We start from the raw sequence: 19,585 nt of genomic DNA on the forward strand, positions 1-19,585 counted from the left end.
AACCAGCTTCTCTGCTGACAGGGGGATTCATCAAATATATCAGGGATCTGGAAGCCTACCTTTTCCCAGGAGCTTAAATAGTTTTTACAAGCCAAAGCAACACTGTGTTGGCAAGCATCCTAGTTGTGGGGGGTCATATATAAACCAGACATTTGTATTTCTTTTCTGAGTACCTTCCTTTGAGTTTAATAGCCTTGATTACTCAGAAAACAAATCCATCTCATTTGTAGCCACCATTTTTTTTTCCCAGACTGACATTTCTTCATCAGACACACGAGTCAATGCTGACTTGTGAAAACCCGATATACTTCAGCTGCACTTATGTATCGGTGTGTTGGTCTCTCGAAACAGAACCTTATTTATTGCCGTGTCACGCTATACAGACTAAGGCACAGCAGCTACAGAGTACCGCTGGGGTTTTATCATGGCAAAATACCGGAGCTTTAGTTGCATTAGCATTAGCATCCCTAGGCTAATGCACAGCAGCTACAGAGTAACGCTGGGGTTTTATCATGCCAAAATACCTGAGCTTTAGTTGCATTAGCATTAGCAACTGTGCTCACCGCCCTTGCCTCCCCCCTGTATGTACTTACACTGTAGGGCTCGTTCTCTCACACACACCTTAAATTCCCGGCTTCCCTAAATGTTAAAAGCTAAATGTTGCATTAAATGCTAAAGGTCACCTTTTGCGGAGTGGCTATCTTTGCCATATTACACAGAACATTTCCCAATGGAAATTACAGAGTAACGCTGGGGTTTTATCATGCCAAAATAACCTGAGCTTTAGTTGCATTAGCATTAGCAACTGTGCTAACCACCCTTGACTCCCCCAACCCCCCCCCCCCCCACACTCCCTGTCACTGCAGGTCGTATTCCCAGGGCGGTGGCCTCCGTCAACCAGCACCTGCTGACTTCGGATGACGTGGTGAGCTGCTGTCTGGACCTGGGCGCCCCGAGCATGTCCTTCCGCATCAACGGGCAGCCAGTGCAGGGCATGTTCGAGGACTTCAACATGGACGGCTTGTTCTTCCCCGTTGTCAGCTTCTCAGCAGGGGTCAAGTAGGCATCGCAGGGAAACACACACACACACACACACACACACACACACACACACACACACACACACACACACACACACACAGAGATATAGATACAGGCTTACAGAGACACAGATATACAGACACACACATAGACTCACAGACACTTGGACACACACACACACATACAAACAAGCATACGTGAGACACAGGAAGAGAGACACAGACAAACATTCTCTCAGACACACACATATTCTCTCCTTCTCTCCCTCAGACACACACATATTCTCTACTTCTCTCCCTCAGACACACACATATTCTCTCCTTCTCTCCCTCAGACACACACATATTCTCTACTTCTCTCCATTACCCACATATTCTCTACTTCTCTCCCTCAGACACACACATATTCTCTCCTTTTCTCCATCACACCAACATCTTCTATCCTTCTCTCCCTCAGACACACACATATTCTCTCCTCTCCATCACACCAACATCTTCTATCCTTCTCTCCCTCAGACACACACATATTCTCTCCTCTCCATCACACACACATATTCTCTACTTCTCTCCATTACCCACACATATTCTCTCCTTCTCTCCATCACACACACACATATTCTCTCCTTCTCTTCATCACACACACATATTCTCTCCCTCTACTTGCTCCCACCTCGCTCCAACCTTTCTAGCACCCGTAATGGTACAGTGTTCCTCTATCATTACGCATGTTCTGGGTTACATATGATGTTGTCCACATACATTTCCTTAATCTAAAATGTTCCTGCAATATTGGTCATAAGCGCTGCCCTCGGAGAGTGTGCAGGCAGACACAAGGTCTTTTTGAATCGCCACAGACAGAATATTTATAAGTAGGACAGGAAAAGACCAGCCCAGGCAGCATTTCTCAATAATTTACATGGACACCCAGTCCTAGAATGTTTTCAGGGGTGAAACTATTTTTGTTCCGTCTTTGAATAAAAAAAACCCAAATGACGGTGACATTATCCTCAAGGCTCGGGTCAGCTCCTGGGGCCAAAGCTCGTTCTCTCACACGCACCTTAAATTCTCCGGCTTCCCTAAATGTTAAAAGCTAAATGTTGCATTAAATGCTAAAGGTCACCTTTTGCGGAGTGGCTATCTTTGCCATATTACACAGAACATTTCCCAATGGAAATTACAAAGTCATGCAGACATTTCTGTGTGGCCCTGGAGCAAGCTTGTCAAAATGCGCCCCGCATGGAAATGGTTTAAAGGTACGGTCCGCAATTCTGGCAAAGGATTGTTGATATTTGAGCTCAAACCCCAATCAGATTACGACCTTCCCTTCCGTGTCCCTGAAGCATCGCGTTGACTGACTGGAAGTGTGCATGGATCGGCCTGAGCCACTTTGTTTCATTAACGGAGCGTGGTCTTTGTAGGAACACTGGAGTGGAGTGGAACCCTGGACTTTAAATGCAAACACAGAACTTTCACCTAGAGGGCGCCACTGAGGAGCCATTAGAACTCCAGATTAGAACAGTGGATGGCTCGGCCTGAGCCACTTTGTTTCATTAATGGAGCGTGGTCTTTGTAGGAACACCGGACTGCCCTGGACTTTAAATGCAAACACAGAGCTTTCACCTAGAGGGCGCTGGGAAGCCATTAGAACACATATGTCAAACACAAGGCCCGCGGGCCTGATCAGGCCCGATAAGCCATTTTATCTGGCCCGCCAGCTCCTCAGAATGTTGCAAAAACGTCCATTGATTTGAATGAGCAACGGTGAAATTTAATTTGGTTTGCCTAATTTTCCCTCAGGATTAGTAAAGTATCCATTTATCTATCAGAGCTTGTCTGCCGCGGCTGCTGGTATGTCGAACGCACCACAAATACTGCAAGTCCCACAATGCACTGTCACCGTGTTGGTAGCATACGTCTATTTAGGGAGCGTTTGCCCCACTGTCCGGCCCTCGACTTACACCCATTTTTTTTTTTTTCATTTCGACCCTCTGTGTATTTGAGTTTGACACCCCTGCATTAGAACTGCAGATTAGAACAGTGGATGGCGTCTTTCACTAGCCGGTCTTTCCCGCTCTTCTCCCAAAGGGTGCGCTTCCTGCTGGGTGGTCGCCATGGAGACTTCAAGTTCCTTCCGCCCGCCGGCTATGCCCCGTGCTACGAGGCCCTGCTCCCCAAGGAGAAGATGTGCATCGAGCCTGTGAAGGAGTACAAGCGTGATCACGACGGGGTCCGAAACCTGCTGGGCACCACCAAACTCCTCTCCCAAGCCTCCTTCATCCCCATCCCTGTGGACACCAGCCAGGTGGGCCCACGTCCCTTAGGAGGGAACTGAGCCATTGACATCTCCTGTCTTAAGATAGATAGATAGATAGATAGATAGATAGATAGATACTTTATTTATTTGGGATAAATTAAGGATTTATGATCCTACCCAGCCCTTTCCACTCCACTTTCCATATCTATAACTTTCTTAATGGGTTTGTTCTTGTGGTGTGACAAGTTGCTTAATGCATAATGTTTGGCAATGGTTTGCTATTGGTGTGTTTTGATTGCTATCCTGTTGGCTTGTCCTGTGTCCAGACTGTTCTGCCACCTCACCTGGAGCATGTGAGGGACATGCTCGCTGAAAACATCCATGAGCTGTGGGGCAAGAACAAAATCGAACTCGGCTGGACGTATGGCAAGGTAAAGAAAAAAAAGAAAAATAAATAATACTTCAGCTGCACTTGTGTATCGGTGTGGTGGTCTCTCTAAACAGAACCTTATTTATTGCCGTGTCACGCTATACAGGCTAAGGCAAATAATAATAAAAAAGCTTCCCTATGTTCTGACGAGCTGATAAATCTTTATCCCAAAGTCATTACCGTGGGAACTCTGTTTTCTCACTCTTCACACGAATATAGATCTATATCAGTGCATCGTTATCTTGTACCTCCACATTATCTCCCTCAGTCGAGATTCACATCATCTAATGAACCCCTAAAAGAGGATCAGCGTTAATTTCATTCTTTCGAGGATGTTTGACGAGCTGTTAATTAAAGTACTTAAGTGACCCTCAATAGCAGCCACACTCTGAATGGGCTCGGGCCTCACACATTGATTTTCATCTTTGGTCATGTAGGGGAACTCAAGGTGGAGAGCGCCTTGATTTATGCTCTCCCTCTGTGAAGCTCCCTGCGGTGTTGAGTGGAGAAAACCGCTGAGCACACAGCTCTCGTTTGTATTCAGTTAGCGTAGCCTTGCCCAGCCTAGCCGTGTGCACAGCTTTAGAATACAACAGCCTTGTTTGACAAACCTAATGAGTGGTTTTGCCATTCCAAGGAGCGCAGTAGACGGAGAAAAAAAAAATTAATTACGGGTGAAGACTTGGCCCATCACTCACGGGGCCTGGCCTCATCATTTATTAAGGACAATATTTTTGAAGCCCAGCTGAAGATTAATTTCTCTTTAACGAGGACCTCATTACCTCTAAGTGACATTGTCCTGTGCCTGGACTAAGAGTTTCACCAGGACGTGCAGCTGAGACTTGGCATGCCGAGACACCCACCCCCATTCTGTGGCCATTTTTCATTTTCAATTGCTGTATTGTGATCTCCGGTTCCATTGTAATCCCATTTGCCTCACACATAACTGATTTGATAGGCAGTAGCTTTCTTTATTGTGGAAGTGAGCAATATATTATTCGTGGCCCAAGCCCTTTCTTTTAAGTGAACGTGTATTAGCTCCGTCTACAGTCCGGCAACCAGACACAACAGTGTCTGAGTACTCTGAACTGAAGCTCCACTCCAGTGTAGAGATAAGCACTAGTAGTTTCAGCTGGAAACAAATTAAAAGCCTTCGAATGGATAGGAAAGTACAGAGTGTGTCACAAGATGAGGACTCAAGCCACTTTAATACTTTAAGTTCAAATGACACAGAGTCTTAACCATCCTTTCAATGTTCCCAGGTGCGAGACGACAACAAGAGACAGCACCCCTGTCTCATTGACTTCTCCAAGTTGCCCGAAACCGAAATGAATTATAACCTGCAGATGTCATCCGAGACATTAAAGTAAGTTACTGTGGAAATGGTCACAGTTTGAGTCTACAAATTTGCTTCGGTGCCAAGGGAACTCGGTGTAAGGGATCCAGAGCCGGGACGTGATTTAAATGCTAATCGTGGCTGCTTTAATCCCTCGAGTGAATCCCATGAGAGAGAGTATTGATTGGGAGATGCAGGACTCTGGGACTAATTTCCCTCAAAGCTCTCAGCAGCTCTCCCTGTGCATTAGAAATACATTACAGTTAGCCTCCATTATCCTGCAGTATTGAATACCTCCTTTGCTTTGGCCATTTATTTGGGGGGCCTAAGTATCAAGGACTATGTTTGGTCTGGTTTTATCTGATTAGATGCAATGAACTTGGCCATTGAGGCATTACCTCTCTGCAGCAGCATCCATTTTGTTTAGGCGTCCATTAACACGCCTGTTATCTCTCTCAGGACCCTACTGGCTTTGGGGTGCCTGGTGTCCCACATCAACCCAAGTGCAGAGGAGGATCTGAAGAAAATCAAACTTGCTAAGAAGTAAGCCAAGTCATGTGTCCATATATTCCCTTACCATTTACAAAACTAAGTACAATGAGTATGATGCTAACAGAAGAGATATTATTTCCATATTTTCCCTGGAGATCTTAACATAATCAATCTACTTGTGAAACTCCAAATGTGAAGAGCCTTTTTTGTCCACTGAATATGCAACCTTATACTTGGTTCCTTATTTATATCCATTTTAACATTTCATAGCTATGTGATGTCCAATGGTTATAAACCAACGCCACTGGACCTTTCTGAAGTAAAGCTGAATCCTGGCCAGGAAGTTCTGGTAGATAAACTGGCCGAGAACGCTCACAACGTTTGGGCCAAAGATAGAATCAAACAAGGATGGACCTATGGCATCCAGCAGGTAAGAGTTAATTCTATTCTAAAAGTTGCATGGAGTTCTAATTCTAGTTCTAATTGTAGTTCTAATTCTAGTTCTAATTCTAATAAGTATCAACATATTTTGTGAATCATAACTTATTACAACGTTATTACATTATGACAGTGTATCAACGTTATTACATAGGCTAATAACCCTTTTTACCATACATCATTGTCTGTTGTTTTTCTGAAGGATCTGAAGAGCAGACGCAATCCTCGCCTGGTGCCATATGCTTTACTAGACGAACGCACTAAGAGATCCAACCGCGACAGTCTCCGCGAGGCTATCCGAACACTGGTCGGATATGGGTACAACATCGACCCTCCAGACCAAGAGAGTGAGACATCATCAAACATGCATTTCAACTTTAATAATTAAAATACGTTATATAAAAAAAATTCTACCATATCTATACCAATATATCACTTATATAGTAATATAACACATATATAGTAATATTACACACATATAGTAATATAACCCTTCTACCATATCTTTAGCAATATAACACGTATAGTAATATAACACGTATATAATATAACACTTATACAGTAATATACAACTTATATAGTAATATAACACTTATATAGTAATATTTAACTTATATAAGTTAACACTTACATAAGGTAACACTTACATAGTACAACTTATCTATCAATTTGAATAATTTGAATAATTTTGATAATTATGAAGTAGTCACAGTCACAGTCACTCGCTCACACATACTCATTCTCCCCCTTCAGCCGCCCACGGACTAGCGAGGCAGAGCACTGAATCGATACGCTTCTTCCGCGTGGAGAAGTCCTACGCCGTCACCACTGGGAAGTGGTACTTTGAGTTTGAAGCGTTGACAGGTGGAGAAATGCAAGTAGGCTGGGCCAGACCTGACTGCAAGCCTGACGTAGAGCTGGGAATGGACGAGCTGTCTTACGTGTTTGATGGATTTCGGGTAACAGCACTCACAACACACCTTGCAATGGGTTACATAAGCTATTCTATAGAATTGTTGGTAGAAGCATATAGTCCTATATCAGTAAAGGGAAATAGATGAAGGTAACGTGTTAGTTTAATAGGTGAGCTTGCACGTCAACCTTATTTGATTAGTCTGCTTGTGTGGTGCTGTCCTTAGGGTCGACGTGTGCACCAGGGAAGCCGGATCTTTGGTCGCAGCTGGAGCAAGGGGGATGTGGTCGGGTGTATGATCAATATGGATGACAAGTCCATGATCTTCACTCTGAATGGAGAAATTCTCATCACTAACAACGGCTCTGAGCTGTGCTTCACTGACTTTGAGACAGAGGACGGTGAGATTCAGGCACCAATCAATCAATGTCACTCTTTTGATGTACAGAAATGAATGAAGATGAAGCAGCTCTCAAGTGGCCATCTTGACTTATTGCAGCGTAGAGTCCGTCCAGACGAGAAAAGCATAAATTGCGAATTAAAAGTGAACGATTTGTCTATTAGCCAAGGAAGCATCAGAGAAAATTCGCTGAACCTCCACCAACTGTGTCTTGTGTCACCTCCAGGGTTCATCCCAGTGTGTAGCCTGGGACTCTCCCAGATCGGACTTATGAACTTGGGGAAGGATGCCAGCACCTTTAAGTACTACACCATGTATGGCCTCCAGGAGGGATTCGAGCCCTTCGCCGTCAACATGAACCGGGAAGTCACCATGTGGTTCAGCAAACGTCTCCCTACCTTTGTCATTGTGCCAGAGGAGCACCCTCACATTGAGGTGAGACAGCGGTCAGACACGGGAGAATATAGCAGTTCAACCGCAGAGTTGGAAAACAAGTCTAACGGACATTCTCCAAGCAGCTTAGCAGAGAAAGAAGTGGCAATCATTTTCATGACTGTTAAATAATATACAGGCATGAGATGCATTCATGTCTTGACTAGTATCCATAGTCACACCTTTCATTGAATACCAAAAACGACGTATTTAGTACCTTCATAGTTCTAGTTCATAGTTTTTAATGATTTTGAAACATGAAGGAAAGATGCTTGCTTAGGTCCATTATGCTTCTTTCTATTTCTATAAATCGGACCAAATAAATGAAACTTAAATAAAAACACCGACCAGCAAATATCAAACGTGTATGCCCATCTTTTTTAGGTGACCAGAATCGATGGCACTGAGGAAACTCCCCCATGCCTTAAGGTGACGCATAAGACCTACGGCACACAGTCGAGCAACAATGACATGGTGTTCTGTCGCCTGAGCATGCCGGTGGAGGTTTATTACGGGCCTCGAAAGAATAGCGGAGCTACCGAGGGAATCGAAGCTCCCATAAAAGAGGATGGGAAGATAGATTATGGGAGCATCACTAAGGTAAAAACTGTTATATTATATAAGTGTTAAATTATATAAGTGTTATATTACTATATAAGTGTTGTATTATTTAAGTGTTATATTACTATATACGTGCTATATTACTATGTAAGTGTTTTATTAGTATATAAATGTTATATAAGTTTTATATTTATGTATAAGTTGTATATTACTTTACAATTTGTACATTACTGTATAAGTTTTATATTACTTTATAATTTGTATTTACTGTATTAGTGTTATATTAGGAGTGGTAGAAGTGTTATATGTATACTCTGTATATTCTCTGTATATTTCTGCCCAGAAAATTAAGTCACATCTTATTGCTGCATTATACTACTTAAAAAGTTATTCTGAAAAAGTGATTTTATTTTCCAGTACTATTACTCTCTGAGAGTATTTGCTGGTCAGGACCCTAACTCTGTGTGGGTTGGGTGGGTTACCCCTGACTACCACTACTACACCAAGAATTTCAGCCTCAGCAAAATCCGCACCGTCACCGTAACCCTTGGAGACGAGCGCGGTCGTGTCCACGAGAGGTGAGTTCAGACGCGATTAAAACTGACAGAAACAAGTTTCTGTCTAAAACTGGGGGAACAACAGGTGTTTTAAATCCGTCTTGCGTCTTATACTGCCCTTCCGTATTTCCTTGTCCTTCATCAGTGTGAGGAGGAGTAACTGCTACATGGTGTGTTGCGGGGACATTGTACGTGGCTTGTCTTCCACCCGCTCCAATGTTGACCTGGAGATCGGCTGCTTTATAGACCTGGCCTCTGGTCTCGTCTCGTTCACTGCCAATGGCAAGGAGTTGCCCACCAGTTACCAGGTACTGCAGTTTCACCCGTGTGTGTGTGTGTGTGTGTGTGTGTGTGTGTGTGTGTGTGTGTGTGTGTGTGTCGTCTCGTTCACTGCCAATGGCAAGGAGTTGCCCACCAGTTACCAGGTACTGCAGTTTCACCCGTGTGTGTGTGTGTGTGTGTGTGTGTGTGTCGTTTCGTTCACTGCCAATTGCAAGGAGTTGCCCACCAGTTACCAGGTACTGCAGTTTCACCGTTTCCAAAAGCCAAACTCCAAAATCTCCTCCACGGTCCCACAACTCTGGTCTCTGAACACCAATCACCTTAGACCAGACCAGAGCAAACAGCTGAAGGAACAAATGTCTGACATCGATGATGCAATCAGGAGATCATAATGAACTAATCTAACAGTGCATTAAAAGGTTGAACAGGTTTTTAGGAGTTTGCCTCCCAACCTTTGTAGAGGCACTTTGTTAATGGACCATTATTAGTTGTGCTGTAAGTTTGCAGGAAACTGGAGTTAGATTTGTTCTCTTTGTTTAGTTGTTAAAACATTGATTGTTATATTACATCTGAGTGCTCTCTGTCTAGACTTTTCAGACTATTCTGACCAGCGGTGCTATAATTGGCTCCATTTAAAAGGGCTACGTCATTGAAACGGAATGAACCAGGCTGATCACTCAGTGACAAGGCCCAGAAGATAAACCCACCCGGCCCGGGGAGCTGGCCGGGCTCTGCTACACACTAATGAGCTCAAACGCTGCAGCATCTCCTTGATGGCTGATGTTGATACAGTGCCAGACAGGGCTCACGGTTGCCACCGGAGACAACCCACAATCTATTTCCCGTCTGAAAGCAGACTGGATTTACATTAATCCTGACTCCCCCCCCCCCCGACCAGCCTCCCAGCATCCCCATGTGCAACATTACCCTGTCAAGCAAGAGCCGCGCTAGTTTAGATTAAACGGCATGACTAAGCGTCTGAGGATCTCTGCAGGGGGACGGTCTCAGGGGCGCACTGATGGGGTTTTGCTCTCTCTCTGTCTCTCAACCAGGTGGAGCCCAATACCAAGCTCTTTCCGGCCACATTCGTAAAGCCAACAAGTCCAAATATACTCCAGTTTGAATTTGCGAAGGTTCAGGTAGGTTTTTCTTTAACCATTATTAAAAACAAACTAGGCGAGATTCAGCAGCTCCAATCTCTGATCAATCATCTGAACCACTTGTACATGTAATCATCTGAATGTTATTGCACTTTGTATTTGATATTAGGACTTATGGTCAATTTGTATGGTTATATTGTATTATTTGCCTTTTATTGACATTGTACAGCACTTTGGTCAGTGTATGCTGTATTTAAATGTGCTCTATAAATAAAACTTACTTACTTACTAACTTACATACTAGAATCATGAAGAATAAGCCAGAGATGGTTTTTACCAGCTGAGGTTCAACCGCCAGGTACCACAACATCATTAACAATCAGCCAACTTTCCAAACTCTGCCACAGGATGCCATGCCCTTGTCGTCGGCCATGTTTAAGAGCCTGCTCAGGAACCCGGTGCCCCAGTGCCCGCCGCGGCTGGGCGTGCAGACCATCGTGTCCGTGCTGTGGAGCCGGATGCCCAACACCTTCCTGGCGGTGGAGACGGCGCGGGTGAGCGAGCGCCACGGCTGGGTGGTGCAGTGCCTGGAGCCCCTGCAGATGCTGGCCGTGCACATCCCCGAGGAGAACAGGTCAGTGTTTGTGTGTGTGTGTGTGTGTGTGTGTGTGTGTGTGTGTGTGTGTTGGCCGTGCACATCCCCGAGGAGAACAGGTCAGTCTGTGACAGTGTGTGTGTGTGTGTGTGTTGGCCGTGCACATCCCTCAGAAAACAGGTTGTCCCACAGGACAGTAATTGCATACATTTGTATTGCATACATCTGTGAGCACAAACCTAATTTTCTTTATAAATACAGTATGCTGTTTGCATCATTAACCTTCTTGGGAACAGTTATCTTAAAATACCTATACCCATTGTTTTATAAATAGGTTGGGTGCAAGCATAGTTTTCATACGACATTCACAGTCTGTTTAATCTAAAAGGTCTTCTAGGAGTATAATATACTGTATCATCCTCCTAGGGGTTCTGATAGAAATGGTAGCAAAAAGCCACCAACAATTAATTTTGCATGGACATAGGTCATACATACAACTACACAAACCTGAAACAATAACTGAAATCTAACTCGCACATATCTAATAGTTTATATGCTTTAGGACACAGTAATACCATAGAGATGCCCATTAGTGTGTGTTTGTGACAACAAAGCGTGTTATGGTTATGTTGTGATTATGTTGCGGTAATGTTGTGGTTATGTTGTGATTATGTTGTGGTTATGTTGTGATAATGTGGTTATGTTGTTGCTATGTAATGGTTATCCTATGTTATGGTATGTTATGATTTGTTATGCTGTGGATGTCTTGCGGTGTGTGTTGACAGGTGTGTTGACATCTTGGAGCTGTCGGAGAACGAGACCCTGCGCCAGTTCCACTACCACACGCTGAAGCTCTACGGCGCCCTCTGCGCTCTGGGCAACACGCGCGTGGCCCACGCCCTCTGCAGCCACCTGGACCAATCCCAGCTCCTCTACACCATCGACAACCAATACCTCACCGGCCAGCTGCGCGAGGGCTTCTACAACGTGCTCATCAGCATCCACCTGGACACGGCCAAGGAGGCGCGCCTCATGATGAAGGACGAGTACATCATCCCCGTCACCCCGGAGACGAACAGCATCCGGCTCTTCCGCGACAAGTCCAAGAGCCACACGCTGCCTGGCGTTGGGCTCAGCACCACGCTGACGCCCAAGCTGACCTTCACGCCGACCTGCTTCATCACCACGAAGCGCGAGCAGCACCGGTGCAGCCCGCTGATCCCGCTGGCCAAGCTCAAGGCCAAGGCCATCTCCATGCTCACGGAGGCCGTGCACGGCGGCGGCGTGCACATCCGCGACCCGGTAGGGGGCAGCGTGGAGTACCAGTTCGTGCCCATCCTCAAGCTCATCGGCACGCTGCTCATGATGGGGGCGCTCACCAGCGAGGAGACGCGCCTCGTGCTGCTCCTCATCGAGCCCAACGTCTTCCGGGATCCCGAGGAGGAGGAGCCGGCGGTGGAGGCTGCCGGCCCCGGGAAGGAGGAGGTGACCAGCAACGAGGGGAAGGCAGTGGAGGCTGGGGAGGAGGAGGCCAAAGAGGCCAAGCAGTCTGCAAAGAGCCTCCTGGAAAAGCACCTGCCCGAGTCTGTTAAACTGCAGGTTAGAGCTTCTCCTGTCTGTGTGCCAGTGGTGTTGGAATGTCATACTGTGAGGGGGGACAGTGAACCTAATGCACTCTGGTGCAGTCATACTGTGAGGGGGGAGAGTGAAGCTAAATGGACTCTGGTGCAGTCATACTGTGAGGGGGGCGACAGTGCACCAAAATGGACTCTGTTACTCTGTTACTCTGTACTCTGTTAGAATAATTAGGTTTCCCAGGGGCTACCTGTCTGGTTTTAACAGAATAGAAAAGGGGTGATGCACATTTCTATGTATTTCATTTAAATGGTTCCTCTCCTCCCGATTTATCCGTCCATCTAGGTGTTTTGTGTTGGCCTGTTGTCATTATTTCCACATGGTGCATCATGCAGGCTGTGTTACTTTGTGCCTCACACTTAGTCACTTTCACTTTCACTTTCACACTTCTTCTTCTCCAAATCTTTTGTGTAGATGTGTGAGCTGCTGCACTACTTCTGTGACTGTGAGCTCAAGCAGCGTATCGAAGCTATCGTGGCCTTCGCTGACACCTTTGTGTCCAAGTTGCAGTACAACCAGAAGTTCAGATACAACGAGCTGATGCTGGCCTTCAACATGTCCGCCGCCGTCACTGCCAAGAAGACCCGGGAGTTCCGATCCCCTCCTCAGGAACAGGTATCACAGATCCCGCTGTGAGGTGTCACCTGACTGAAATAAAACCGCACTCTCAAGCTTTTCTCATTGCTATTTAGACCAGTTTATTTCTAGACGTGTTTCGGCCTAAGCCATCGTCAGTGCATTCATTTACTCGCACCCGAAAACGCGTTTATTTTTTGGAAGTAGAGCGCGCCTATCCCTACCAATAGCTGACTGAAATAAGCAGCCATAGCAAAACCTTAAGACATGCGGCCAGCCATAGCCACCTTGTCATGACAAACCTAAACCTGAAAGTATGATTAACATAAATGCCTGAGTGATGGAGTGACAAAATGGCAATTAACGGAAGTTGCTCTTCATCCTCCAATGAACATTTCACTATATAGCCTGTGAGTTTGTGAAATGTCTTTCCATATCCAGTGATGCCAACTTCAGCAGTTTCACTTGCTTTATGCATGACCACTTTCACACTTAATTATTCATTATGTAAACCCTCTGTTTTAATTTAGGTCTTCCACTACTTGTCTGAGTAAATTAATTCCTTGTCCTCCTCAGTTTTACCAAACAGACTAGCCATTTTCTTCAGGGCCAATGCTAATCACGCTAATGTAATTTCTCACATGGCCCACCTTGTTCATCCTTAAACTGCTGCAGAAGCATCAGGAATGCAACATCCTGTAGGAACTCTATGTTGTGGTTATATTGTGGTTATGTTGTGGAATGCAACATCCTGTAGGAACTCTTTACTCACTCCTAATGGCGTTTGTATGAGTCGTCACAACAAAACATAAAGAATCTTCTGGAAAGCGTCCATCATGTTATGTCTGCATATAACATTATTCCCAGAGACCATTGAGACCATTAGAATCAGATTTTAGAATTGTATTGTTTGTTTCCTCTTTATGCACACATCTTCTAAACTCTATTTTTATAGATTAATATGCTGCTCAACTTCGCCCTTGGGGATGACTGCCCGTGCCCTGAGGAGATTCAATACGACCTGCACATTTTCCATGACGACTTGCGAATACACTGTGGTAAGACTTTCCTCACACATACACATACAAGAGGAGTGTGGGAATTTTAGCAACACATTTCCCCTTGTGTTTTATCCACACAGGAATCCCAATTGAAGAGGAGGATGAGGAGAAGGACACGTCCATCAAAGGCCGCCTGATGGCCCTGGTCTACAAAATCAAGGGCCGGCCTCAGAAAACAGAAGAGGAACCAACAGAGCAGGAACAAGCTGCTCCCAGTAAGCCAGTTCCCAAGCAACTGCCTTTGACCTACGTCACACGGGCAGCCATTTTAATTCTGTTTGTGATTCTAATCCAGTACGCTTTTAGTCAATTACAGCTTAATAGCTCCTCATGGCCCTCTAGCTGTCCGTTCTGAGAGTGTGCTCAGAAAACGTCTGGTGTTCATAGGCAGTTCTGCCTCTGGTAAACAAAAAGTCAGTTTATTTGTTTACGAGAGCCAGGACTGCCTATGAACCCCAGACGTTTTCTGAGCACACTCTCAGAACGGATAAGTAGAGGGCCATGAGGAGCTATTAAGCTGTATTTGACTAAAAGCCGAACCGACCGAGCCATATACCTTTCCAGCCAATCAAAATGTTGGAGGATGAGGAGCACGGAAGGGAGTTTGATTTAGCCAGAATCCTGGACTCTGCCTTAAAGGTCACAGATGCCAAAATAGTAGGGAGCTAGATTAGAGGGCGTTTAGTAGACTGCTCATATCCTCAAGAGAGAAAATGAAAGTCAACTTTTATTACCGATTCCATTGCGCAAACACTTACAGTGCAAGGCACTCTTGAGGAAAAGCAAGTCAGAAATGAACAGGGCGAGTATGTGAACTTTTTGAAGACGTGTCCATTCTGCTGATTTAAGATTGGGCACCCTGAGGCAGGCTGTGTGTGTGTGTGTGTGTGTGTGTGTGTGTGTGTGTGTGTGTGTGTGAGTGTGTGTCTGTGTGTGTGTGTGTGTGTGTGTGTGTGTGTGTGTGTGTGTGTGTGTGTGTGTGTATCTGTCTGTGTGTGTGTGAGTGTGTGTGTGTGTGTGTGCGCATGTGTGTGCGTGTGTGTGTGTGTGTGTGTGTGCGCATGTGTGTGTGTGTGTGTGCGCATGTGTGTGCGTGTGTGTGTGTGTGTGTGTGTGCTCTACAGTATGTTAAAATAAGCTTTGCACACACTTCCAGGGATGCTAAAATAATTCCCTGCGACTCATTAGGGGGTGTATAAATAATTCAGCTGATTTAGGATGCAGTGGGAGGGGAGTGTGTGTGTGTGTGTGTGTGTGTGTGTGTGTGTGTGTGTGTGTGTGTATGTGTGTGTATGGGAGGCCAGTTTGTTGAGTCGGCAGCCCCCCTGTCAAGCATGTAGGTCAGCGCAATTAGCTCCAAAAGGCCGTGTAACCGCCAAGAAAGTGATGTGTTTAAGTTTGTTTTCACTGAAACAGAATAAAAGCTGAGGTGCGATGACCCCTAAAAAGGTTACCTTGATCAATAAGTACTCCCTGTAGCGCAGAAACATTAAACTTTCAAACAGTGCTCTCAGGGGTGGATGAGCATGTGGCATTTCCAATGCCTCTTCCCCCTGGTATACGGCTGTCCTGTCACACTCCGCAGGAAGTGCTTTTCACCTGACCGTCACACTCTGTCCCGCGCATTAAACCCAACCCCGTATCTCTGTGCTGCCAATGGGCACAGAAAAACAGGGTTTTTGGACGCCACACATGGGCAGCAGGCATTGGCCGGAGCCACGGTAGATGCTGCCAACGTCCTGGCATCAAGTTCAGCCCTCAGCAGAACAGAAAATGCCAGTTCATTCATTCTGGCCCAATTAGATCCTTAAACACTGCAGCTGTTGGTTAGAGTGGACTCCAGTGACCCGACCGCCAGTGACACGATGGGTCCCAAATTAAACTTGTGGGCTGTCCAAAACCATGAACTGTTCTGTGGGTTTTGTTTTTCAGATTTGGATTTGGCTGAAATTAGTCTTGGATATATTATATAAATGTTACGTCTATATTTGGTTATATGAATATTTGAGAATATGTAACTTTGTTCACTTGTGTCAGCTAAATCCTTAAATTGTGATATCTCTATACCGCCCCCCCCCACACACACACACACAAGATTATGATCTATTGCGCGTGGTAATGATCTTGCTACCCCTTCCAGAAGTGCAGAGCTGGTGTATTGATTTATCGTGATGAAGTCATAACACAGTGTCGCGTGAAAGACTGACTCAGCTGGGCAGGCACAGCAGCAGCTCTCCTCTCAGACCTACACCCATATCTCTCCCCCGGCTGAGTAATAGGTTCCTATTTCCTCATAAAGGCTAGCCAGGCGGAGCTGCTGACATGACCATAGTTCGGTAACATCAGAAAAGAGCGCTGCTTCATTGCTAAGAGGATTGAGAAATCACGCCAAGTAAATAAATTATATATATTTTTTTTATTATTATTATTATATAAAGAAAATGTATGTTATGCTATTCTATTGCTATGACTTTTAATAAAATCAGGTATACAAATTCCTACTGGGCTTGCCTCTGAAGCATATTTTATCTTGGAATAGCCGCCCTGAACATTTTAACTGGAAGCTTGTAGACCATTTCTGTGGTTTGTAAGAATATAAAAAAATCTATATTCAAAGAAAATTGGCAGCAAAACAGCAGCCTTCAATTTGAAGCTATTTTAAGCCTCCCTCACCGCCCCTCACCACCCCTCACTCCTCCCTCACCCCTCCCTCACTGCCCCTCACCGCCCAAAGTACATTTTTTACCCTTCGTTTCTTCTACCTAGGCTATTGCCTAGTAGTTGAGCATATATGGTTTTTTTTTACAAGCATGTACTGTTGTGAAGACAAGCCTACATATGTGGCGCATCCGATTCGCATCATCTGATAACGACCACAAACGTGTCAGACTTTTATCTTCGTGTCATAGCCAATTGCAAACGCAGCAAGCTAGTGTAAACTAGTTTAAGCATTATGAACTTGACGCCTGTCGTGGCCTACCTGCTCCGTTGTCTGCCACACCTGTCATGGCTTACCTGCTCTGGTGTCTGCCGCACCTGTCGTGGCCTACCGGCTCTGGTGTCTGCCACACCTGTTGTGGCTCAGTTGGTTCCTGGATGATTACTGAAAATGGAATATTTTCTATTATATTACATTACATTACATTGCATTGCATTGCATTGTATTGTATTGTATTGTATTACATAACATTACATTACATTGCCACATAATTATTTCTCTGAGATGTTAAGCAAAGCCCTACCAGCAGCAATAACAAGAGTTTTTCTCCCTCCCCCTCCCCCTTCCTCCCCTCTACCCAGCCAACCTGAAGGAGCTGATCTCTCAGACCATGGTGACCTGGGCGCAGGAGTGCCTGGTCCAGGACCCGGCGCTGGTGCGCACCATGTTCAGCCTGCTGCGGCGGCAGTACGACGGCATCGGCGAGCTCCTGCGCTCCATGAAGAAGAGTTACACCATCAGCGCCGCCTCCGTGCTGGACTCCACCAACCTGCTGGCCTCGCTCGGCCAGATCCGCTCGCTGCTCAGCGTACGCATGGGCATCGAGGAGGAGAAGCTCATGATTGACGGGCTGAGGTACAGGACATCATGCTCTTATGCCCAGCCATATACAGTAACCTGCATTGTGAGAAGCACTGTGTAGCACACCTGTCTCGCACCTGCAGCCTCTGGCATGGAAGAGCTGGGTGCTAGCAGTGAAGCTAAAAACAATGGGTGCTAGCAGTGAACTTAAAAACAATGGCTGCTAGCAGTGAAGCGTAAAACAATGGGTGCTAGCAGTGAAGCTAAAAACAATGGGTGCTAGCAGTGAAGCTTAAAACAATGGGTGCTAGCAGAGAAGCTAAAAACAATGGGTGCTAGCAGAGAAGCTAAAAACAATGGGTGCTAGCAGTGAAGCTTAAAACAATGGGTGCTAGCAGTGAACTTAAAAACAATGGCTGCTAGCAGTGAAGCTAAAAACAATGGCTGCTAGCAGTGAAGCGTAAAACAATTGGTGCTAGCAGTGAAGCTAAAAACGATGGGTGCTAGCAGTGAAGCTAAAAACAATGGCTGCTAGCATCATCTGTAGTGAGCACATCCTGCAAGGTGCTGTAGAGTGAGGTTTATACTGTGCACAGCTCTGAGCCAGCTGGCCTCAGTTGCACGAAGAGGCAATATGTGACATTAGGAGGCAATATGCAACGTTTTGCACGGCATATGCCTGGTGTGCTGCTAAATACACTGCATATTGCATCTATGAATTAAGTAATTTTAGTAGACTCATCTTGACCATAGTCTCGGCACCAGCTAGCGCTGTGGCCTAAATCCATCCATCATTGTTTTAAAACCTCAGCCTGAGCCTTGATTGAAGGTGCTCTCAGCCTGAGCCTTGATTGAAGGTGCCCTCAGCTAACTGTGGCTGGTTGCTTTGGCCTCAAAGCTTGTAGTGAAGCAGAAAGTTTATCAAAGAAGCCTTTCAAATCAATAGAACGTCTCACAGGGTCACAGATACAAAATAAGCATAGTAATCGACGAATGAATAATAATAAATACATAGATATCTGTGATTTGTATGGCTATTTAAGGTCAAAGGTTAACCTCTCCCCGCTTCCTCTGTTTCTTATTTGACCGCAGTGACATCATGAACAACAAAGTGTTCTACCAACACCCCAACCTGATGAGGGTGCTCGGGATGCACGAGACAGTCATGCAAGTCATGGTCAACGTCCTGGGAGGAGACAAGTCTCACGTAAGACACCCATGATCAGCCTGGTCAGCTGTCAACACACAAATACAAGACACAAGTCTCACGTAAGACACCCGTATCTAGCCTGGTTGTTGCTTCAGGGTCAAGTCCCAATTGATCCACGGAGTGGAACCGAGTGTATGGGAGTAATGGGAGGGACTGATGGGGGTGGAAAGCCTATCTGTCATCAGGACATGGCACTCAGCAGGTGGAGATTCTGCTCAGGCCTAACCACTGAACAGCCGCTCGGGGGGGGGGGGTTAGACAGCGAGAGTGAGTTGGTAGGGGTGGGGGTGAGGGGGGGGGTTTAGACAGCGAGAGTGAGGGGGTAGGGGTGGGGGTGAGGGGGGGGGTAGACAGCGAGAGTGAGGGGGTAGGGGTGGGGGTGAGGGGGGGGTTTAGACAGCGAGAGTGAGGGGGTAGGGGTGGGGGTGAGGGGGGGGGGTTTAGACAGCGAGAGTGAGGGGGTAGGGGTGGGGGTGAGGGGGGGGGGGTAGACAGAGAGAGTGAGGGGGTGGGGGTGGGGGTGAGGGGGGGTAGACAGCAAGAGTGAGTGGGTAGGGGTGGTGGGGGTGAGAGTGAGTGGGTAGGGGTGGGGGTGAGGGGGGTAGACAGAGAGAGTGAGGGGGTGGGGGTGAGGGGAGCTCGTACGCCAGTCCTTTTTGGGCAGTGCTGGACGAGCGATGTGAGATTCAAAGCCCCTTACTGTACCACCCATGAGGTGGTCAGCGGGGGGGGAAAGCCCAGGGTTCCACAGGG

General features: G+C 46.0%; 1 protein-coding gene across 5 annotated transcripts in view; it reads left to right on the forward strand.

Annotated features, from left to right (window-relative positions):
* ryr3 (ryanodine receptor 3) overlaps positions 1-19,585 on the forward strand; it is a 107,176-nt gene that overhangs the window by 38,923 nt on the left and 48,668 nt on the right. For all 5 annotated transcript variants that reach the window (XM_080853694.1, XM_080853695.1, XM_080853696.1 and 2 more), the window contains 21 exons: positions 867-1,059; positions 3,126-3,342; positions 3,621-3,725; positions 4,987-5,090; positions 5,520-5,603; positions 5,823-5,982; positions 6,193-6,337; positions 6,744-6,949; positions 7,130-7,304; positions 7,530-7,738; positions 8,120-8,335; positions 8,714-8,874; positions 8,999-9,161; positions 10,188-10,274; positions 10,643-10,869; positions 11,616-12,429; positions 12,880-13,080; positions 13,997-14,099; positions 14,183-14,317; positions 17,403-17,676; positions 18,715-18,829. In XM_080853694.1, the coding sequence (XP_080709820.1) occupies positions 867-1,059; positions 3,126-3,342; positions 3,621-3,725; positions 4,987-5,090; positions 5,520-5,603; positions 5,823-5,982; positions 6,193-6,337; positions 6,744-6,949; positions 7,130-7,304; positions 7,530-7,738; positions 8,120-8,335; positions 8,714-8,874; positions 8,999-9,161; positions 10,188-10,274; positions 10,643-10,869; positions 11,616-12,429; positions 12,880-13,080; positions 13,997-14,099; positions 14,183-14,317; positions 17,403-17,676; positions 18,715-18,829 (4,094 nt within the window). The remainder of the gene's footprint in view (positions 1-866; positions 1,060-3,125; positions 3,343-3,620; positions 3,726-4,986; positions 5,091-5,519; positions 5,604-5,822; positions 5,983-6,192; positions 6,338-6,743; positions 6,950-7,129; positions 7,305-7,529; positions 7,739-8,119; positions 8,336-8,713; positions 8,875-8,998; positions 9,162-10,187; positions 10,275-10,642; positions 10,870-11,615; positions 12,430-12,879; positions 13,081-13,996; positions 14,100-14,182; positions 14,318-17,402; positions 17,677-18,714; positions 18,830-19,585) is intronic.

Source organism: Sprattus sprattus (genome assembly GCF_963457725.1).
Source record: "Sprattus sprattus genome assembly, chromosome: 16".
NCBI lineage: Eukaryota > Metazoa > Chordata > Actinopteri > Clupeiformes > Clupeidae > Sprattus > Sprattus sprattus.